This window comes from Eucalyptus grandis, chromosome 4 (genome assembly GCF_016545825.1).
Source record: "Eucalyptus grandis isolate ANBG69807.140 chromosome 4, ASM1654582v1, whole genome shotgun sequence".
NCBI lineage: Eukaryota > Viridiplantae > Streptophyta > Magnoliopsida > Myrtales > Myrtaceae > Eucalyptus > Eucalyptus grandis.
This window is the reverse complement of record NC_052615.1, coordinates 2,690,029-2,714,265: the sequence shown is the minus strand read 5'-3', so window position 1 is coordinate 2,714,265 and position 24,237 is coordinate 2,690,029. Positions and strand designations below refer to the sequence as shown.

The 24,237-nt window shown below is 38.4% G+C and overlaps 1 protein-coding gene across 4 annotated transcripts; it reads left to right on the top strand.

The window, feature by feature from the left end:
- The first annotated feature begins 5,620 nt into the window (after positions 1 to 5,620).
- Positions 5,621 to 10,573, top strand: LOC104440679. Of its 4 annotated transcripts, XR_005550311.1 has the most exons (7): positions 5,621 to 5,961; positions 6,106 to 6,160; positions 6,929 to 7,013; positions 7,398 to 7,492; positions 8,805 to 8,866; positions 9,816 to 10,032; positions 10,310 to 10,573. XR_005550311.1 is itself a non-coding variant. In XM_039311053.1 (6 exons), coding segments are annotated over exons 1-6 (453 nt in total). In that variant the 5' UTR covers positions 5,621 to 5,806; the 3' UTR covers positions 9,817 to 10,573. The 4 variants fall into 4 exon arrangements, 3 of the variants coding, with proteins under 3 accessions (XP_039166987.1, XP_018728348.2, XP_018728347.2); XM_039311053.1 differs by having other exon boundaries at positions 9,816 to 10,573; XM_018872803.2 differs by lacking the exon at positions 8,805 to 8,866 and having other exon boundaries at positions 9,816 to 10,573.
- Positions 10,574 to 24,237: the final 13,664 nt, after the last annotated feature.

Here is a 24,237-nt window from a genome sequence, read left to right as displayed (position 1 = left end):
CATGCTCTCTACACATGATATTCAGTATTCAAATTGCTCGTATCCTTCTTTGTAGATAACTTGAGAAATTATATTAGATCAGCGACCTTTGCTAGAACAGTGACCAAAGCGATGACATCGTGTTTCTCTATAATCTCAATGGCTGATTTAGCTTCGAACTTGGGTATCAAGACATGGCTAGCTCCAGCCATTAACATTGCCATGGCTGATGACAGACCACAAATGTGGCATGAAGGAGCAGTATGCAGATAAGCCAGCAAAAATTGAATAAAAGAATAATTCAATTGTCATATGACTGACATTGCCAGCGGACCTTCCACATGTGGAAACAATCAGTCAAGCCTTTATCGTAAAATTTCGGATTGCCACACAAGCATGAAGGCAATAAAAGAGAAGAAACTTGGAAAAGGCGTACATCATTCTCACTTCAACCACATATGCCCAAAGAAATCTGTTGAGTACTGGAGTGCAAGGCAACCTTTGCAACTAGGAACCAATATCACATAATGTAATCCTCAAAGTTGAGAACCCTTCAAAAATTGCCAAGAAAGATGAACAAAGAAGCTTTTTCAAGGGAGTCTTGATCAGAAGTAAGGTCAGTAAAGTATCTTAGGTGTCGACCAAAAAAAGAAGTATCTTAGGTAATAGGTAATTAAGCCAAGAGAAAGTTGTAAATATTTACAAGTCCGGTACAGTTTGCTCTTTGACAAAATTGATATGATCGAAACTTTTTGAGTGGGTAATCGAATCAAAGAAAGAGCCATCTGGTATCAATTCATATGATTGAGACTTAGAAGTAGATAATAAAGCTACAAAGTGCCATTCCTATATCTCCGTGGGCGTATGGGTGTGCTTGTACCTTCATCCGTCTCTAAATAGGATGGATCACTTCACTGTAGAGTAAAAAAAGATCTTTCTCATAAAATTACCGCTTGAAGACCACAAAAAATACTTGTTATTAGCAATAAGAGGAAGTAAAGACTATACTGGATGTGAAGCATACAATAACAGTACCATCACAAGCCCAGGAGGTAGTCGGCAGTTGAAAAGGAACTCAGAGGAGTTATTGGATGCATATCTAGCATGCCATAATTGATATTAGCATATGAAAAAGAAAGGCTGGATCGATGATTTTTAAGAATATCATGTTTTTGTACATCGCATGATGGGTAACATAAATTTTTTTCATCCTTCAACAATTTAGACTTCAAGAAAGTGACATACCAGCTAATACAACAAGGGAACATGCCATTAAAGAGAAGGGATACCATCCTTGTGGATCTCAGAATACCAGCTAATACAACTCCCATCTGTCACCAACATCTCCAGGGTTACGAATAACATCGCCAATGTAGCTTCATTTGCACTCTGTAGTCAAGATTTTAGAATGAATTAACACCATTAAATAGATGTACACATCATAAAACAATCATCATCATCATGACATTTAGCTGCTTGCCCCTACTTTCTCAATTTTCTGGCTGACAAAAGAGACGACTAAGGCACCGAGATCTGCTAATTTCGGCAACTAAGGTAATGAGACGGGATAATTTCTCCTCCAACCTAACATGATACAAAGACCTCATCATCCTCTTTGTTTCTCCACTTCCACGAAGTCACCACCCATGGTTACACTTCACATGCACTAATTGCAACAATTTTAGTATGTCTTGCTTTTAGGTTCCATGACACAGCATTCCATTTGTGCGTGGGCCTAATTAAGATTTCACTGGAGCATCGAAAGGTAAAGCGTATAAAAGGTTTAATTATTCATCATACTAAAATTGTCGTGAAGTCGGCTCATGGTGGACTGATGTCTTGCCACTCTTATGTACCTAAAGTTTGATGAGTTATTTTCCAATATCAAACATGAGTTCTGTTCTATCCAAATTATGCATTCACAAATGCATAATCGCCAATACAGAGGACTTAATCCCTTCACCGATTAGTTCTGCAGAACTTGACTCCCCCATCTGTAGTCTAGAGAAGCGATGATCCCTCCAACAAAAGCAACAACCAGTAATAACCGCCCCAAGTAGTAATCACTAACTTGAGAACACCATAAAACTTGAGGAAGAAAAAAGGAAAGAAGGAACCATAGCTCACGCTGGTAAGAGAAGAAATGAGTGATCGATTCGTCAAAGCAAGAAGTGAAGCTGATGATCGGTAGTGCAACATTGATTCTAGTCATCTAAAAAAATCATTCACTGGATTGATTCATCGAAGACTTAGGTTTGTCATGATAACTCTTTCCTGGCACTCCGTAACGTAAAATGACAGGACAGAGGCATTTTTAAGAGCAAGATTCTGACGACACCCATAACGCACAGGACAAGACAATCCGCTGAACGATTTGCACCTCCTACGGATGAATGCTGGGCCAAAAGAACAGCAATATCTACGCAAGCCGAAAATGGAAAATTCGGACTTATTTCACGCAGAGATTTCGAAGCAGAGCACGAGCGAACCCAAAAACGACTTCCACGAACTGGGTTCCGGTCATTTGGTGGCCGCCGGGGACGGCGACCAGGGAACTCCGCCTCGCGGTGGCTATGCGAGACGAACCGCTCGGAGTCGGAAGGCAAATTCGGGGACGCGGGTCTTGGGTCAGTGTTGAAAAAAAGCGTGGGGTCGTGTCATGCGTGGATTGGCGTTGCTCGTTGATGTCGGGAAGAACAGCTCACGACAAAAGACAAAGCCAAGACAACATTAACCATTTGAGGATTAATACATTAAAAAATGGAATACCATGCTAATTTTTAAATAGAGTTGTTATTTATCCAACGGTGTGATCATGTAAGTGTCTTCTCAGTATCAACCGTGGACCTAATAATAATCCCATTTAATCTAAAAGCCCAATTCTCGTTGGCAATATTCTCAATACATTCGCCTTATTTTTGAGCCGATGCTATTTCCACCCTCTATATAATTAAATCCACTCAGTTTTTATCAAAAAAGACAAAATCGTCCCCCATATTCAATTGCAATTCAAATTGGTGGTCCCAAATTTATTTACTTTCTTTTTTTGGTTGTTGTGCACTGCATTATTATTTCAAGAGTTAATACCACGAAAAATTCAAACTAAGTTCATTTGTAACAAATATACTCTTCGTTAGTCTTCATTAAATTTTATTGTCAGATTGTTACATCGGATGATACCAAGCAGTTAAAATGTGTATCGCTTTGGAGTTTGACGTTGACCTTTTATTTGTTACAAACATACTAATTTATGATTTTTCATGATATTAATATAATTAAAAATAAGTAACTTAGGGTAAAATTATTACAAATATATCAGTTGGGGGGTTTTTAGAGCGTATTGGTTTAGAGTTTTTGGTAGTTAAAAATTAGTTTTGAACAAATTTGTCACCAATGTACTAATTTGAAATTTTCCATAATATTAAGTATTAACTCATCATTCACCATATACAAGTGATCATTTTTAAGAAAATATTTTAAAATTACTAATTTTTATTCATACTTCATAGACATACATATATATATGTATGCTCCCTCTTCATTTCCGTCCGCTCGCTTTGATTTCCCCCTCGCAAGAAGCTCTGAGGAGGAGGAAACGAGTGGGGTTTTCGATGTCGTTTCCAAAGATGAATTCGCGATTTCTTTCGTCGTTTGGAGCTTGCCCGTTGCACGTCCTTTCACCGCGATCCGGTTCGCCGGGGGGATCCCGCACCTCGCTTTTGCTCCTCCTTTTGATTCTTCTACGGTTCTACCTCATGATATGCATAATCCTCGTTCATTTCCCGTTATGCATATGTATCGATAAGCATGTTAGTTTTTCGTTTTGTTTCGTTGCTTTTTTGTGTGCCTATTTTCGCGCTTCTCGATTCGATGGTTTCTAGCGACATTGCGCCGCAGTCATATGTTATCTCGATGGTTCTCCATTCTTGTTTTATTTTAAGAATGTTGACAAAGTGCATGGAGGACCGCTCGATGTTATCTTCGCGAAATGCTCCTCCCTCACCCACATCCCCCTTTCCTTTTACCCAAGTCTTTCTTGTGTATACTTCTTTTCTAGTTGTTTGCGTCTCGTTGTTCTTGTTTGCAACTTACGTCTCGTGAATTTTAGGGGGTTTATTACTTGGCATGTTTACTTTGCTGCTTTATCATCAGGTTGGATTACCAAATGTTGGCAAATCAATGCCCTTTAATACCCTCACCAAATTAGAAATACCAGCAGAGAATTTCCCCTTTTGCACCATTGAGCCAAATGAGGCCCGAGTGAATATCCCAGACGAGCGGCTTAAATGGCTTTGCAAATTGTACAAACCAAAAAGTGAGGCAAGTCACTCCACTTTGTGGGCTTCTTGGTCAGACATTTTATGATGTGATGATGATTCTTATCAATTATTATTGTTGTCCTCTTGATGGATGGTCCATGGGTTTTCTATCTTTGGAGATCTGATTGAGTGTCGTTTCCGTGCATCTGTCTTCAATTTTAGCAATATGACTCTCCCCTCAATCTTTTGCCCTCACTCGATTTCATCATTTCTTATCTCGTACAAATTTTCTAATAAAAGTTTCTTAACAATATGAGTTGGGGTTGTGAGTTGAGTATGAATTAGGTAAGGTATGAATTATTAGATTTGTATTAAATGGGAATAGACCAATTTGGAATAAATCATTTTCAACTTGACCCACCCATTTGATGAGTTTATTATTTGGTGATTAAAATTGATGCATCATTTCATTGCTCCATATGAAGAACATTTGTCTCAAATCTAGTTTATAAATTGAAATCATCATAGTCACTTATCAGGTTGGACTTATGACGAACTTGATCCAATCAACTCAGGATTTATATCTTAATCGGATTCCGTAGCACGGGATTTTTTAGAATTCAAAGTCGTGGTCGTACCATTTACGTAACGAGGCGGTTTTCCCCCTTTCCCAACTCGACCATGTCCGGTCAATTTTAGGGAATGACGTGGTGTGCGCTCCTCATGTTGTAAAGTTCCCAACTTAAGGAAGCCCATGTGGATTGTTACGAACTAAAATTGAGCCCATTAGCCATGACTCACATGAAGCAATTCATATGGAATGCCACGTGTCATTATTCTTAGCATGATCATGTTTGTTTGTTTTTTGTTTTTTACAATCCTTCCTTTTACATATTGTCAAAATTTATATTTAAATCCAAAATCTTGAGGAAATCTCACTGCGTCATAGTGATTTTCAATAAGCGAGAAAACTTTAGTTTTTTTTAAAAGGAAAAATATCATTTTATTCTTTTTCTTTATACATTAGATTGCAAAGTATCACCCTATTAATTATTTCCTTATAAATGGTTTCTAACAATATTATTCTCTATTAGAAAGCAAATACCTGTTTAATTTACCAAAAGTATGTACTAAATGATCTTGGCGTAAAGGGTGATTTTTATTTTTATTTTTATTTTCTTGTCAAAATTTAAATGTTATCGAAATATGAAAAAATTATTAAAAATCTTGTACAGAATTTTGTTATTTCGAGCTTAGAAAAGTCGAAGATTATACCGTTGGAATTGTACATTGAAATTCAATCCAAAAACATTTGAAGTTTCCTATTTTTATTTGGTCAGAAAAGTTTCCTATTTTACAACGTTGCATCCAATACAAATCGTCTCAGTCTTCCTCTTCCATTCTCATTCTCTCTTCCCCCTCTCTCTGAGCTTCTCGTTGCTGTCTCCTTGCTCTCTTGTTGCTGTCAAGAGATTTGTCTCGCTGCTCTCTCTCCTTGCTCTCTCCTTGCTCTGTTGTTGCTGTCTAGAGATTGGTCACTTTCTCTCTCCGCTTATACTCGTCCGACCATGAATTCTATTGCGGCGAAGCCTGCCTGCGCAATTCCACTGGACAGGCGTAGGGCTAAGGGTAAGGCCGTTCTCTGCACGAAAGGCGTTGAATTGAAGCAGATGCGCAATATTCTGGGCCCTATGTCGCGAATCAAGATAGGGCCTCTCAAATAGTACGTCTGCTGCTCTTCTTTTTTTTTGGGCCATTTTCTTTCTTTTCTCTTGTATGTTAGTTCAAAATCACCTTTGATTGCGATTTCTCTGATGGGTTTTATGATCTTGCTTACTCTGTTTTTTCTGATGATTTTTCTGACCAGTCACCAGTGCCAACCGGTCAATGCCGAGATTTATCCGAATAAATTTCCAGCCAATGTAAGTGTATCGCCAACAAAGTCCATCTAGTGTTTGTTCTCTGTTTTTGTGATCATCGATCCCTTTTTCTGTATGGAATAAGTTTACAGTTGTCTTGCTTCACTTACATTAGATGTATATGCATTGACAATGTGATCTGTATAGCATGCTTTTCTTTGCTCAATCCATATTATGTGCTTAATATGTGTCACATGTATCGTCAGACATTTGCATTTTGAAGAATCAGCAACTTTGAAGAGTAGGGAGTTATGAAAAACTGCTCCAGAACTTTCAGGACCTAATCATGGATACACCAAAAGATGTTATTGAAGTTTTTAGGTCATAGCCCATGAATCACCACGTCAAAAAGCGAAATAAAAGAAATAGTGTTAATTGCTAGTACGTGCATGAATTTCCAACTCTTGATGGAAATATATATCAAACTTCTTGGAAAGAGCATGATTTACTGGTTTGCTGATTGCGTATACATTGTTGATAAAATTGAAAGTACCTTGATTCGATAATTTGGAAAGGTGGATGTGCTTTGTTGTATATATCATGTTCGATGTGGTTTCTTGATTCTTCTTAAAAGTAAGACTGTCGTACTTTAAATCTCACCTCTACCTAAGAATACATATTACGGAGTTGGTTTCCTATTCTTTGTGCAAGTAGAATATTCTTTCAGGCGTTTTGTATTTGGAGCGACCATAAGTTGTGATTTACTATGGAATTATTTTTGTTGTCGAGGCCTAGAGAAAAGCTTACTTATAAGTTTAATTTGAAATGCAGAAGAAAAGATTTTCTGAAGAATCTCCGAACAAGCCAACAGATCCCCTGATGAAAGATACTTCCAGTGACTTGTTGAATAACAGAGGTATGTCACATTTTTTGAACATGTTATTTTCAATTACATATGCACTTTTGAATGATGGATGTGTTGAAATAAAGAGGTGTGGCACTTCCCTTTTCCTGCAAGTGCTTTGGATTGTATTAAAATGCAGACTACCTTTGTGGAAGTAGACCTGACTTTTAGAAAGTAACTTTTTCCATCTGATGGTGGAAGTTTCTGCAAGTTTTCTGCTTCCATTTCCGTGTCTTTCCATTATGTTTGTGGTCTTTCAATTTTCATTTAGAAATAAGTATTGCTTGGTTGTTCCACGAGCATCTATAATTTATAGGGATAAATATTGCTGGGCAGTGACAAACTCATGTCCTTGTTCCTTGTTCATTGACTAATACTTCTGTTTATGTCTAACAGGAAATTATGTGGGATCAGAAGACCAGAGTGCTTCCTCTGTGCGAACTGGTGTGGTAAAGAAAGTTGATCCAATCTTCAGCATTGGACTCCAGTTGGTATGTCAAAATTACGAAAGTAGTGAAGATAGCGATTGAATATTGGATTCCATTCATTATCCAGTTGTATTAGCAGTTTCTTGAGTCATTATCCTGTTGTATTAGCAGTTTCTTGACTCTATCTTCCCTGTAATTACTCACTGAAGGAAAAAGAAATGCAAAGTAGTATTTTCTGATGGGAACTTTGCTCTCATCTCGTATGCCAATGTTTTTGTTTTGAAAATTTCGTCTTGGTGCATACTTCTCATGATTCTGCAATTTATGTTGCACTTTTGTTCTTAACACTGGCACCAGACTGATTAAAGAATCACATCATGGCATTTTTCACCAATACCAGTGAGAGAGTTGAATCGAATGCTAAACTAATCATTTCACATTTTGTTTCTGAAAAGCCTCAAGTAATTGCCCACCATCTCTCCGGGAGATGATCACAGGGATTCCAATAAAATAACCACATGCAAAAGGGTAAGGCTTTGTTAGCAGGAATTGCAATCATTCACCGCGAGAGATTCCAGTTTCTTGGAATTAAACTGGAAAAATGCTAGAACAATATTACCTTATAAGCATACTTAGACTGGGATTCTATCAAACACGTTCACTCTTGATATTTGTGTGTAGATGTACTCCTTTCTCATCCTTTCCTCTTCATGTTTACTCTTCCGCATGAAAATTGGCAGTTTTGTGGTTACTGTGTTTTTATTTGGTTCATGGATACAAAAGTTGTCTTAACTCGTCTTAACTAGTGAGCTGCTGTTCAATCTGTTGATCAGGGTGCTAGTTTTTTGTGCTTCCCATGTTTTTGTTTGTTTCGTTACTTTTTGTGCTGATTTTTGCTTCTTGTCTAGATGAATCGGTCCATGGGTATTTGGCATTATAAATTTGAATGCACCCCTGAACCAGCGCCTTCGTAGCAAGCAAGACCACCCTAAATTTTTAATGATCAATTCAAATCTTAACTTGACCTGCTCATGGATGCAATGTTGAAGTGTAACCATGGGTCATGACTATGTGGAAGTGGAAAAGAGACAGGATGATCAGGTCTCTGCTTCATTTTATGTTGGAGGAGAAATTAGCCAATCTCAGTAGCTTGGTTGCCAAAATTATCAGATCTCAGTGCCTTAATTCTCTTTTATCAGTCAGAAAATTAAGGAAGTGGAGCAAACCGCTACATGGCATGATGATGATTGTTTTATGATATGTACATGTATTTGACGGTGTTAATTCATTCTGAAATCTTGATTGTAGAGTGCCGATTAAGCTAGATTGAGAGTGTTAGCCATGTTAGCCATAAGGCCTGTGATATTGGTGACAGATGAGAGCTGTATCAGCCTGGTATTCTGTGCTGCACAAGGATGCTATACCTTCTCTTAAATGGTACATTTCTTTGGTCTCGCTTTCTTGGCCATTTTCAAGCAATGTGAATGGTGTGTTGCTTTCTTGAAGTCAGAAGTTGTTGTAGGATGAGAAAAGTTAATGTTCATCATGCGATGTACAAAATGATGATATTCTTCATATCATTGATCCATCCTTTCTTTCATAAGCTAGTATCAACTATGGGAATGCTGGATCTGCATCCAATAACTCCTTCAAGTTCTTTTTCAACCACTGACTGTGTCTGGGCTCGTGATGGTGCTGTTATAATATGCTTCACCTCCAAATAATCTTTACTTCCTCTTATTGCCAATAACAAGTATTTTTCTTTTTGGTAGTCTTCAGTGGGTGATTTTTTGAGAAAGATAGTTCTTTACTCTTCTGTGAAGTGATAGATCCTATTTAGAGACATGTGATGGTGCAAGCACACATGTACACCCACAGAGATTTAAAAGGGGCACTCTGTAGGTTTCACTACCTTCTTCAAAGTCTCTGTCATGCAAACCGATACCAAATGGCTGTTTTTTGGTTTGATTAACCGCTCAAAACATTTTAATCATATCAGATTTGCCATAGAGTGGACAGTATTGGATCTGTAAATATAGATGACTTTCCTGTTGGCTGATCACCTGTTGCTTTTACTGACCATACTTCTTACTAAGACTCCCCAGAAAAGCTTCTTTGTCCATCTTTCTTGGCAATATTTTATGTTTTCTCAAATTGAGGATTACATTATGTGATATTGGTTTCTAGGTTCAAAGGTTGTCTTGCATTCCAGTAATCAACAGATCTTTTGGATGTAGGTTCTATTTATGCATTTTCTTTCCTCTCTGTGATTGTCATAGGCAGGGTCAATGTGTCAATTATACGCCACATTGACGCCTAAGTTTGGAGAAATGTGGCTTTGGTAGTTCGTAGTTATGGATATAACATCCCAAGTGTTTATTTCCAGATGTTTAGTTGTGCTGGGCTTGTCGGCTTCAGGGACTATTGGGAAGCCAAAAGGAGTCTCCATTGAAGTCTCCATAAGCCATCCAGCTTTGCTCATAAAATCTATGGCAAAAAAAGGCATATGTGATTACAGTTGGGATGATGTATGCCCTTTCCATATTTCTTCTCTTATATAGTCTTCATGATTGGCAAGTGGAAATTCTACAATCATTGTCACAGTAAGTCTTGAATGATTGTTTCCATATTTGGAAGGTCTGCAGACAATTTGAGTCAGAGTAATAATACGATAGAATTTTTTTTATTCGATTTTTGCATGTTTATTTGCACACTGCTCCTTTGTGCCACATTGGCCATGGCGATGTTATTGTCTGGAGCTTGCCATGTCTGAACACCCAAGTTCGAAGCTAATTCTGCCATTGAGGTTATAGAGAAACACAAGGTCACCGCTTTGATCACTCTTCTGGCCATGGTCACTGATCTAATATCCTTTCTCAGGTTATCTACAAAGAGTGATCTTTCACGAGCAATCAAAATACTGAACATCATGTGTGGAGAGCATCAGCCACTTACATGGTGGAAGTTCAAAGTTACGCTCTTCAAGTGGTACTTTTGCTTATTTCTGAGTTTCCTCAGGGAGAAAGGACTGGATAGCAAAAGACTGCGTGGAAGAGATATTAATTGCAGAGGAAGTCTGTCGATTGATCTCATCAAAGAAGCTGGCAACTTCTTCCTAAGAGCTAAGATTCTCTCAGCCTGTGGGTTGCATCATCTACAATGCCAGTTGGTAACTTGGTAGTACCCGCTAGCAATGTCTGTTGAAAACTACTGTGCTCATTATACTACCCTTTTTTTGTCCTTTTTTCAATATGCAGGGATGACAGAGACCTATTCTCGTTTGACGTTCATGACTCTCTATGACCTACATTTCCCTTTTCGCTACCAGCCCCCAATTTTCATGTTGGAACAGATCTCAATTCAGTTCAAAGGCCACGGGCCATCTGAGTTGGCAAACCTGCACCGCATGTTGAATTGACGACAGATAGTGATGATTTTATTGGCACCGCGAAAATTCCAGAGGTCCTCATCTGATGATTGAATAATGAGATCAAGTTCCAGCATGAAAATCTAGCAGTCTTTGATGGTTTGACATGGGTGATGTCAGTTTCATCGATGAGCATGGTTGGGTGAGGGTCATTGGTCGAGAAAGCTCGGATCAAGACCGGGGAAGAAAATTTTTGCCCTGAAGAGGTACATAATGAATTGTGTATGAATTGGCTTGGCAATGAAATAATTTTTCTTGTGAGGATTTGTTGATAGGCTCGAATGGGTGATGCATGATTCCTGTGTCTTCAATCCTGAACCTGTTTTATTTTCTCCAAATCGTGATTACCTAATATGAGAAGATGAACTCTCAGCTCATTTTCTGGGGACATGTTCTTGTTTTATAACATAGGTGGAGGCAATACACTTTTACAACATCCAGGAGTCGCTGGAATCGTTGTTGTGACTCGTGGGAATACCTGAAGCTCGTCTAACTGAGATGGTTGTTGCCTGTATTCATGCGATTGACTGGTTAAGATCTATGGGTTTGATGGATAATTTTAATCTATTGATCTATAGGAAGTTACATATGATATAGATTATAAAAAGTAGTGTATAATTACTGTTGAGGGTGAAGATCATCGAGAACAGATTCCTCATATGTACTCTTATCAATATTAATTCATTTTAAATTCCTGTCACTTGCAGTCTTTTATTTCTAAATTCATCATTTTTCGTCATTGTTATGCAATTAAATTCTTGTCTGAATCACCATTGAACTTGTTTAACATGACACCGAAGTTCAATTTTGGTGAAAAGTTTTTTACTACGCCCATTTTTAGTGAAACAATTTCATGGAAAAGTGAGTTGAAGAATTAAATGCGTAACGCAAGCTCACACGATTACAAATCTAATGTGTGGAATTAGAATATATTATTGTATGTACAAATTAAGATTGCAGAGAAAAGTACGGAGGGGATATTTACCCTTTATTTTTTATTTTTTATATATGTTTGGATTTTATCTATCCTTCTATACTTTTTAAGAAATTGTACAACCTTGTGCAATGATTCTAACTGATGTGGTACTCACCACTCACCATAACTATGATCTTGCCATGGAATAATTAGAAAAAAACATTCCTTACCCCATCTATTCATGGTAGGGGTAACAACCTTATAGACTAGTTTAATTTACTAAGATAACTTATAAATCCTTATTCGTTATCCAAAAATAAAGATGGGAAAAGGGCTTACAAAACTTGATTTCCTTAGTAATATCAACAGACTTTTATTTAGTGCTTGAGAAAAGTTCACTCACTTCAATACTTACTCAAGAATCTCAAGTAATAATACCCAATTATAGTCTCATCACGTCATTTTTGTACTTCTTTTCTAAGTTAGATGTTGTATCTCCATATACCTCGAACAATTAAATATTCATTTACAGTGTGTGGACCAAATTGTATACCCCGAGGTTTTAGAAATATCATTGCAGTGTGTCTGGTTCATTTACTCAACCACTCCTGCATTCTTGGAATTTCGATGAATAAAAAATGGTGGACTGTTAATGAAGTGGTTCACTTGCGATTTCAGTGCAGCCATTCAACCACGTCAATTCCATTTTACCATACACAATCAATTGATGCGATTCTGAACTTACTTCACAAGAGAAAACTGGAATGTTGAGATGAATTTCGTATGTGAAACTTATTTGATCCGTTACCATGGTAATTTCTATACCTTGATATCTATGATTTGGTTATCAAATTGTATCGATCCTAACCTGCTTTTGATGCTCCAGACTAGAAGTAGGATTGAAGAAAAGTATTTATTTCAAGATAGATGTAAGTTACTATATACTAAAGCTTATATAATTGATCGGATGTGTTAATTTGCTTGCCAATCGAAAGTGTTTCCATGCCTTTTTAAACTAGAACATTCCATTTTTACATTAAATAGTCAAGTTGACGTATCAATATTTCCTGAAACCTTTTTTTAGGCAAATTGGTGATACATGAATTGTTAACTTCCCATCTCCATTCAATACAAATATTTACTTTTTCTATTATTTGTTGAACTTGGCCCGAAGAAAACAATTCATTTTTTTACTCTAAAATAGCAAAAGCAAAACCGAATGTGTATGCAACTAGAAACTCAATTCAAGATTTTTATTTACTTGTTCATTCCAATGTTTAAACATATAAATTAATAAAAGACAAAAAAAGAAAGAAAAGAAAAAATAAATATCAAGGCTAAATTTCAAAAAAAGAAAGAAAAGAAAAAATAAATATCAAGGCTAAATTCTTTTATCGTTTAACTATGAAGAAGAAATTCAGGTGGTACGAATTGAACGAGGGAACTTGAGTTACCGTCATGATCACAAATTCAAATTTCACAACATGAGACATAATACAAATATCACATTTGGCAGCTTGGTTTAGCGGGGAAAATTATCAAAAAAGTCCTAAAAATATTGTATTTTTTTTTCAATTTAGTCGTAATTTTTTTTTCGTTAATTTAATCATAAACTTTTTGTAATTATGTCAATTCAATCCATTTGGCCAAATTAGGTTGGCCGTTATTAATGTGGATGCTGGCTAGTGCCGACCGATAATTTGTTAATAATATTTTATTTTTTGAATTTATTTATTTTTTCTTCTGTCTCTCTCTTTCCTTTTCTTTGGCGACCGGCCAATGGCGAGCTCACCTCGTTGTCGCTGGGCAATGCAAGGCAAGCCCTCCCCAAATTTGGCGAGGCTGACCTCGCCAATGAATCAGCGAGTAGATATACCCATACCCCCTTCTCATTCTTTCCTCTTCATGTTTATTTTTTTGCGCATGAAATTCGGAAATTTCATAGCTATTATGTCATTAATTACTGTACCTGGAAAACCCGTTCTTTAGAGGAATGTGGAAAATTCAACATTCTTGAATATATTTTGCAAGAATTTGTGATTGAAGGGATTTATAGATACAGATTCAATTTGAAGGTTTTTTAGGTGACACATACAAGAGAATATTATCGAGTTCTATAACAGGTCCATATTTACGTTTTTGGCTTGCGTAGATATCGTTGTTCTTTTGGCTCAGCATTCATCCTTAGGAGGTGCAAATAGCTCAGCAAATTATCTTGTTCTGAGCGTCATGGTGGTCGACAGAATCTTCTACCAAAGAATGCCCTGTCATTTTGCGTTATGGATTCCCAGGAAAGAGTGCCCATGAAGAGCCCTATTCTACGATGAATCGATGAAGTTGGTCGATAACTGGTGAGTGATTTTTGAGATGGCTAGAATCAATGTTGCAGAACCGATCGTCAGCTTCACTTCTTGCTTTGATCAAATGATTATCCATTTCTTCTCTTAATAGTGTGACCTATGATCTCTTTCCGTTTTTCTTCCTCAAATTTTTATGGTTTTCTCATGTTAGTGATTGCCACTTGGAGTGGTTACTAGCTGTTGCATTCATTCCGAATTCCAACGCTTTGCCGATGTTCTCACACTGAAGGAATCTTTCTAGCACTGGCCTCAGGCCCTCAGCAGTGAAGATAGACAGGATTTGTCTGTCCCTGAACAGGCTAAACCCCTTCCGTGTAAAAGCTACTGACTACGGAAAATCTGTTCCCAAAACAGCAGTTATTAATTTACCTTGTCTTTTCATCATGTCAAAAATTATATTTTCACAATCTTATATAGTTATAGGAAACACTCCATTCACATACTCAAATGTCTTGTTTGTATAAAATGTTAATTTACTGGGCAGGTCATGTACTCGCCATTTTTAGTAAAGGCACGGGTTTCATCACCGGTCCATGTGGTAACTGCTCGGGTCACTGGACGAATGAAATGAAAACTGGGTTATTTGGGGCAGTTTTAACGAAGCATTGTTGACCCAAGTTGTGGAATTCAAGCACGTTGGTCAGGTGCCCAGGGAGCTATCTTTAGGAAGCATTTGAGAGGAAATAATTCCATCGCCATCCTTAGTTAAATGCTTCCTGCTTGTGGAAGGGCATCGAAGCAAATGCTATGCGTTATCAAGTTCGTAATGGGGCTGGGGTCCATGTTCGGAGTGATCCGTGGAATCCCTCTAATTTAGAATTTCAACCACAAACTGCTACGGGAAAATCTGATACTGATCATCTAATTGTCAGCAGCGAGGAGCCTAATGGTTCTGTTCCTCATTTCACAGTTCATGGGACAGTCATACATCTCTAATCAACATATATATTTACTCTCCAACAATTCACATGAAGTAAAAGACGCATCTTTGGTCACCCAATTATACCTATGCATGTCATGTTACTTTCCACTTCGGCAATTGGGCAGTACTCCGTCGCACGTTCCACACACCCTTGAAGTGGGCTTAGTGCTTGAAAGTAGATATCTAATTTGCATGGATGACTCGCCCTGAATCGCAACAGCATCACCATCAGCAGTTTACAGAGTCAACACAAAGATGCAGTCTCCAGCCACACGCTCATCCTTTAATGGAAGCAGCATCTTCAATCACCACACCCAATCAACTCCAACAACACGATCCATTAAAAGCTAATCTGATAATCAATTTCTGGTCAAAAAGCTTTCTGCTGGTACAGCGAGAAAGCAGATGGTATCATTCGCAACTCAGTCCCCGTTATCACTGTTTAGACCACCATTCTTGTTAGTCACTCAGATGCTTTCCGTACAATATAGATCCTCATGTAACGACCGAGCAAAATCTCTTTCTAACAGAAAACAGAAACACTATAAACATGATGAAAGGACACGGAAACGTAACCAGAAAACTCACAGAAGCAACCACTGTCACATGGAAAAAGTTACTCTCTAAAAGTCAAGTCTACTTCCACAAAGGGACACTGGACTAATACAATCCAAAGCACTTGCGGGAAAAGGGAAATGCTGAGCCTATCTATTTCCACACATCCATCATTCAGATAGACGTTAATACCATAAAAACCAACTAAGGAGAGCTAACGTAATCGAGGAAAACATGTTCGAAAAACGTGAAATACCTGTCATTTGAGATGTCACTGGTAGTAGCTTTTGTCGAGGAATCTGTTCGTTTGTCCGAAAATTTTCTCTACTGCATTTCAAATCAAACCAGCATATAACTAAGCTTTTCTCTAGGCCTCAACAGCAAAAGAACATTCTAATTAAATCAACAACTTATGCTTGCATCGGATCTAAAACACCTGTGAAATAATCCTAAAAAATAACATGAAGAAATAGAAACCAACTTGTAATGTGTATTCTTAGGTAGAGTGAAGATTCAAAGAACACTAGTAATTCTTTTGAGAAGACTCAAGAAAGCACATGGAAGACAATCTAAACAACAATGCACACCCCCCTTTCCTTCTTATCGAATCAAGGTACTGTTAGTTTTATCGACAGTGTATGCAAAATCAGCAAACCAGTGAACTGTGCTCTTTCTGAAAAGTTTGGCAGATGCTTCCATTAAGAGTTGGAAATACATCCATGTACTGGCCTTAGCAGGTTCAACTTTTGCATCAGATGCACATGCATTGAGGATTTGATGTGGGTAGCATGCTTTTCTTTGCTTAATCCATGTCACCTAATGTGCTTATTCTGTGTCATGTGTATCGTCAGACTTTTGCATGTTCTTGAAGAATCAACAACTTCAAAGAGTAGGGAGTTATGAAAAATTACTTGAGAATTTCAGGACCCAACCATGGATACACCAAGTAAAGACAATGGTAAACTTAATCCATACTGAATCAGGGATTGGTGGTCACAAAAACAGAGCATTTGCTATAGAGTATCATCAAACGAGCTCAAACTTTTAGATATATCCATGGATTATACGTTGATTAAAGTAGGGAAAATGTCACAAATGGTCCCTATAGTATTACTTAATGTGCATATGGTCCATGAACTTTCGATCGGTTCAATTTGGTCCCTGAACTATTGATAAATGTGACATCCTAGAATTTCATGTCAATCTTTAGATGTGCTTTGATCTATGATTTGCAATAAATTAAGACCAAGCTTTTCAATGGATAATTATTTGATGGGAAAGAAAATTCTATTCTTGGCTATGTAATTTATAGGTTGGAATTTATTAATTTATGTTGCAAGTTTTATGGCCAAGTGAATAAGTGTAATTAGGTAATTATATGATGGGTAATTAGATGATAATTAAAAGGGAAAAAAATAGAGAAGAGTGGGTTGAATTTTTAGGCTCAAGACCAGCCCCACCATTCAGCCCTTTTGGCCTGGTCTGCGAAGCCCAAAGGAAAAGGGCTACTGTCTGACCGGCCCAAGGAGCCCAATGGGCTGTCGACTGAAAGGGAGAGGCCGGCCCAACCAGCCCATCCTCTTGCATGGCAATTAACAAGTGGCTTAGGGGACTTACCAACTGTCATCTTGCATGCAAAGTAATGATTACATGCTAATCATGAAGGGGAAGAAAAGAAGAAGGGGCGGATTGAGCAAGGGGGGTGTCGCATGAGAGAAAGGGGGAGAAAGAGAGAGAGAGAGTGACCGTCCGAGAGAAAGAGAGGAAGAGAGAAAGGGAGAGAGTGAGTGAGCGAGAGAAGAAGGGGAAGAGGGAGGCTGTTCGCTGCCGTTCGTCGCCGCCGTCGAGCCGCCAAGGCCCGCCTTGCCCCCGCCATCTTTGCTTGCTGTGTTGTGCTCGGATTTGAGGCAAGTAGAGTCCATAAACCTACCCTTTACTTGCTGTATGATGTGTGTGATGAATGGTAAACTTTGGTTGTGGTAGAAGTGAAGAAATTCAAAGCTCTAGGGAAAAATATGGTAGCCTTGTATTTTGTTTTATAGAAAGGCAGTCCGACCTTTGATGAATTTGTGAGCTGCATGCGACTTTTTAGTTGGAATTTCATTTTGACTTCTTGATGAAAGTTGTATAGAACCTCTTGGAGAGTAACATATAAAAATTTCAAGAAATGAACAAATATATACCGGTTAAACTATTTTTCCTTGAAAAAGTCAGATCTGGAAATCGTAATGCTGACCTAGTATGATTCTGGGAATTTTATAAAATTCTCCAATTGAAATTCGATCTCGTGTTCTGAATGAAAGTTGAAGATGACATGTTAAGGAGTAACATAATAAAAATTTAGAGGAAATGGATGAGTTTAGGTTGGTGAAACAATCTTTATTCAAAACGGTTAGAACTGGAATTCGGTGCCGAGGGTTATAGACGGTTATGGTTATTATAGTTTTTAATCTATCACGAATCTGGTTTTGAGTTCTTCATGAAATATTTACTTATGGATTTATTATATAACATATAAAAATTTCAGAATTTTTGGAGTTGACTTAGGAGTTTTACTGAATTTGTGAATAAAATTGTGTATGGCAATATTCCGAAATTATAAAGACTGTGATGTGTGGACTGTACCGAATTGTATGATGTTCTTTTGATATGGTGTTCTTCACAGAATATTTTCCTCTAGATATTGTATATAACATGTCAAATGTTTAGAATTTATTAAGGTTGTTTACTAATTTTTCTAGAATTATGACCAAATGAGTGCAATCTGTTTCTATCCGAAATTGCTGTATTTTCAAAAATAAATGAAATTGCTCCATGTGATATAATGTCTTGAGTGGTTGATTATGCTGCATATGTGGTGACATATGGCATGTTATATGACATCAAAAGCTGGTTGAGACCTTTGATATTGTTGTATGAAATGCCATGTTGAAATTGAGATACATGTGTGAATATAAATTATGATAATGATGATACCGTCGGGGGTGTGAGCCGACGATGCCCCAGGAGCGGTGGGATGCCTGGAGGTGTGTACCGGAAGCCTTGGAGGTGTGTGCCGGGGGGGATTCCTCGTGATGCCAGTTGGGGTACGAGATGCTCGGAGGTGTGTACCGGAGGCTCCTCGCGATGCCAGGTTGGATGCGAGCAATAAATTGTGGGATGCAAACACTGATCCCCGGGAAGAAAGATGAAAATGAGATCCTCTTATGAAAATTGAATCAAGTGCATGGTGGTATATGCATGTTACATGATGGAATATGCATGGCTGCTTGAGGACATATGTACAAGTGCATAGTAGTATATGCACGTTGCATGGTGGAATATGCGTGGTTGCTTGATGACATATGTACAAGTGCATGGTGGTATATGCACGTTGCAAGGTGGAATATGCATGGCTGTTGATGATATAAGTACAAGTGCATGGTGGCATATGCATGTTGTATGGTGATATATGCATGGCCGTAAGGTGAGGTATGCTCGATGCATGTATAATATATGCATGGCCGTAAGGTGAGGTATGCTCGATGCATGTATAATATATGCATGGCCGTAAGGTGAGGTATGCTCGATGCATGTATAATATATGCATGGCCGTAAGGTGAGGTATGCTCGATGCATGTATAATATATGCATGGCCGTAAGGTGAGGTATGCTCGAATGCATGTATAATATATGCATGGCTATAAGGTGAGGTATGCTCGAATGCATGAATGATATGTGCTTTATTCATGATACATTGATTGTTTTGTCTGATGCATTGTGTAGTTTGGTAGATCTTTACTGCTGAGTGGTTGTACTAACCCATTTGGGGATTAACATTTCAAATTAGAAAGATGCCTATGTCACCAGTCGTGCGTGGTACCTTCTATGGCATACCAACTGATGTTGATATGGAGTGCACGGAGCATTCCTGTGTTAGTGTACCTGTTTTGGTGTTTGTCCGAGTCTGTGTCTTGGTGATGTATGATGTGGGTTCTACTGATGGCCCTGTTATCCAAGAGTTTCTGTCTTTTCACGTTCGACGCGATGGGTGATGCTAGGGATGTTGTCGCCGCTGCCGCCCGATGCATCGGGTTAGGTGTGATGGCACGTATGACTGGTGGGAGCTGACACTTTTTGGATAGCCGACACTCGTTGATGGAGGGGTGTACATGTTTGATGTAGGGTTGAATTCTCTTTTGAGTTATAGCCAAGTATAGTTAAAAATCTTGGCCTTTTGCTATACCGACCCGAGATGTCCATCTTGAAAATGTAAATAAAAGTGACTCGGCTTTGTGTTTTCATTTGGTGCGTAGTTGGTGTGCATTGCATTATTGTTGTTGGAGTAAGGGATGGTGAGACTCGTTTATGCTTCCGTTGATGAGCTGCGTTAGGACCTTTTCAAAGGAAAATGGGAGAAGAATTTTATTGATCAACCCCTATGAACTATGGTTCCACTTTAATTAAAAGTTATTAGACAGGTATGTATTAGGATAAGAGATAAGTACCTATGGCGACCCTAACGGATCGGGGAGCGTGCCTAAGGGGTGCCACAACGGGTGGTATCAACGCGAAAGGTTATATGTGGAGTGATGAGGAGCCTCATTCGGAAATTGAGGAATATGATGACAATGCACACCATAGGATATTAAGTGGAATAATTGATTAACTTTGAATAATGGGTGATGGGTAATCACTCGTAGATCCCTAGTAGTTTATTATGAGTTGTCTTTAGGTGCCAGTAACATGTTTATGTTACTTATAGAGTTATAGTTGCTTTTAATTGGAGACATTGAGTTACATATTATTCCTAAGGCAATATTTCGAAACTGCAGGAAAGTCATGATGCGAGCTGGAAGTGCTCATCCGTCGAGGGCTAAAGCCTTTGCTGCAAGGGCTGAACCCCGAATGGAAGATATCCTGCAGGCATTGGCCAATATTGGAAATCTGATGGAAAGGCAAGCGTAGCAACAACCTAGAGTGGAACGTCGCCCTCAAGGACTGATGGAGCAATTTCTGAAGCTGAAGCCACCTAAGTTTAATGGAATGGGAAGTCCTGAGGAGGTGGAACATTGGATTGATGGGATAGAACATATTTTCCGGTTGTTGGACTGCAGTGATGTTGAGAAAATAGTTTTGGCAGAGTACTAGCTAGAAGGAAATGCAAAGTTTTGGTAGAGAGCTTCGAGGGATACGATCTTTCCACCATGTACTAATATTAATTGGGATGAGTTTGTTAGAGCTTTTAATATGAAGTATTTCTCTGATTGTGCTAAGGATAAGAAGATCACCGAATTTGTTCAATTGGAACAAAGGGAGATGACAGTTGATCAGTATGAGGCAAAATTTTCTAAATTGTCTAGGTATGCTCCCAAGCTGATTGAAGATCGAGAAGAAAAAGCTAAGAAATTTATGAAAGGGTTGAGAACTGATATCAGGAAACAACTGGTGCCTTCGAATATTAGAGATTATAATGAGATTTATGAAATGGCACAGTTGGTGGAGCAGGAATTGGTAAGAGAACAATCAGAGTATAAGAGCCAACCGACTTTTGGTGATATCAGACGGGGTAAGAGACCCTATACAAGTCAAGGTCAGACCCGGGAATCTAAGAAGAAGACTAATTTCGGGAATTTTGGAAAGGCCAGGGATGGCCTGAATCTGGGAAAAGCATCCTATCAGAATGAAGATTGTTGAAGGTGTGATGGGCGACATGGCCCAGGACCTTGTAATGGACGGCTGAAGTGCTATGGTTGTGGACAGGTAGGGCACCTTAAGAAGGATTGTACACGAGAGAGGTCGCAGCTGAGTGTTGGCTCGGTGTGACAGGGATAGCAAAGTGCTGTTAGACCAAACTTACCAAGGAATCCTCAAAGGCCACTGGCACAAGGAAGGGTGTATGCGGTCACCCAAGAGAAAGCAGAAGCTTCCAAAAATGTTATATCAGGTACGACTTTCATAAATGGCAAGAAGGCATATGCATTTTTTGATTCGGGTGCTACACATTCTTTTGTGTTTGAAAGGTATAAACAGTTGAATGAAATAGAAACTATGTCTCTTGAGACGTCTCTTTGTGTTTCTACACATTTAAAGAATATGGTATTGTCTACGCTGGTGTGTGGAAAGTGTAAGATAACAATAAGAGGAAAGGGTATGGAAATAGACCTAGTCGTAATGACTATGTATGATTTTGATAATATCATAGGAATGGATTGGCTTCATAAGTATCAAGCCAAAATGGATTGTTATAGGAAAGTGATCCAATTTGTTTTACCTGACCAGTCTAGTTGTGAATTTTTCGGAGGTCAGACCAACCTATCTATAGCACTTATTTCAACAATAGAGGCCCGTTCATTACTTGACGAAGGATGTCAAGGGTACCTGGTAGTGGTTAAGGATTATACTAAGGAAGAGTCTAAGCTCGATGAAATCCGAGTAGTTAGCAAATTTCAAGATGTATTTCCTGAGGAGTTGTTTGGATTACCGCCGGAACGAGAAATTGAGTTTGAAATTGAACTAATGCCCAAAACAGGATCAATATCGAAAGTCCCGTATAGGATGGCCTTAATGGAACTGAAGGAATTGAAGGTGCAACTACAAGAGTTGCTTGATAAAGGATTCATTAGGCCAAGTACTTCTTCTTAGGGTGCACTAGCCTTGTTTGTGAAAAAGAAGGATGGGTCGATGCGTTTATGTATTGACTATAGGCAACTGAATCAAGTGACCATTAAGAATAAATATCCCTTGCCTAGAATTGATGATCTATTTGACCAACTACAAGGAAGTTCGGTCTTTTCTAAGATTGACCTGAGATCGGGATACCATCAGTTAAGGATTAAGAAAGAAGACATTCCTAAGTCTGCATTTAGGACTCGCTATGGACATTACGAGTTCCTAGTCATGCCTTTTGGATTGACGAATGCACCGGCCGCATTCATGGATCTAATGAATAGGGTATTTAAGCCTTATTTGGATTAGTTTGTGATTGTCTTCATTGATGATATCCTGGTATATTCTAGAGGACCTGAAGAGCACGAGCAACACTTGAGGATAGTTTTGCAAACTCTGAGAGATCATAAGCTGTATGCCAAATTTAGCAAGTGTGAATTTTGGCTGGACCGGATAATATTTTTGGGACACGTAGTGTCAGGAGGAGGAATTGCAGTGAACCTGGCGAAAGTTGAGATGGTAATAAATTGACTGAGACCGACATCACCAACTGAAATACAGAGTTTCTTAGGACTAGCAAGTTATTATAGAAGATTTATTGAAGGGTTTTCATGACTGGAAGGCCCCTTAACGAAATTAACTCGGAAGTGTAAAGTTTGAATGGAGTAGAGAATGTGAAAGGAGCTTTCAGGAACTTAAAAGAATATTGACCACAGCTCCAATCCTGACTATATCATCTAGGTCTGATGGTTTTACAGTGTATAGTGATGCATCTCACAAAGGATTGGGATGTGTTTTGATGCAACATGGCAAGGTCATAGCCTATGCATCTAGACAATTGAAACCTCATGAACTGAACTACCCAATGCATGATTTAGAATTGGCAGCAGTAGTGTCTTCGAAGATATGGAGACACTATCTGTATGGAGAAAAGTTTGAGATCTATATAGATCATAAGAGCCTAAAATATCTATTTTCACAAAAGGAATTGAACATGAGACAAAGGAGGTGGATGGAATTGTTGAAGGATTATGATTGTGAAATACGGTACCATTTAGGGAAGGCGAATAAGGTAGCAGATGCCCTTAGTCATAAGTCAGCTATGGAGATGGCCAGTTTAAGAATGGCAGAATGGAACCTATTAAAGTCTATAGCAGACTCAAAGTTTGAATTAAAAGTGGATCGCCTTACCGGTATGCTTACTGCATTAAGAATTGAACCCGAAATTATACAGAAAGTTAAGATCCCGCAAGAGTCTGACCCGGAAATTATGAAAGTGAAAAATGCAATATCTTTAGGAAAAAGACCAGAATTTCAAGTCTCTGAAGATGGAGTGGTAAGATGCCAAGGACGCCTCTGTGTTCCCGACAATGAAGAAGTGAAGAAGGAAATTCTGTCGGAAGCACATAGAAGTAATTAGAGTATTCATTCAGGTAGTACAAAGATGTACAGGAATTTACGTCAGCAATTTTGGTGGAATGGCATGAAGGCAAATACAGCTAAACACGTTTCTCAATGTTTAATGTGCCAACAAGTGAAGGCGGAACATCGCAAACCTACAGGACTATTGAGACCGTTAGACATACCAGAATGGAAATGGGAGCATGTAATATGGACTTTGTGCAAGGACTGCCGAGGACATCAAATGGTCACGATTCAATTTGGGTGATAGTGGATCACTTGACTAAATCTGCCCATTTCCTTGCGGTCTGCATAAACTATTCAATGAATAAACTTGCTGAGATATATGTAAGCCAGGTAATATGCTTACATGGTATTCTTGTAATGATCATCTTTGATCGAGACTCTAGGTTTACCTCAAATTTTTGGCGAAGTCTCCAAAATGCCTTTGGGACAAAGCTTCAATTTAGTACTGCCTTTCATCCTCAAATAGATGAACAAGCAGAAAGAGTGATCCAGACTCTAGAAGATATGCTAAGAGCCTGTGTTATTGACTTTAGAGGAAATTGGGATGAAAAT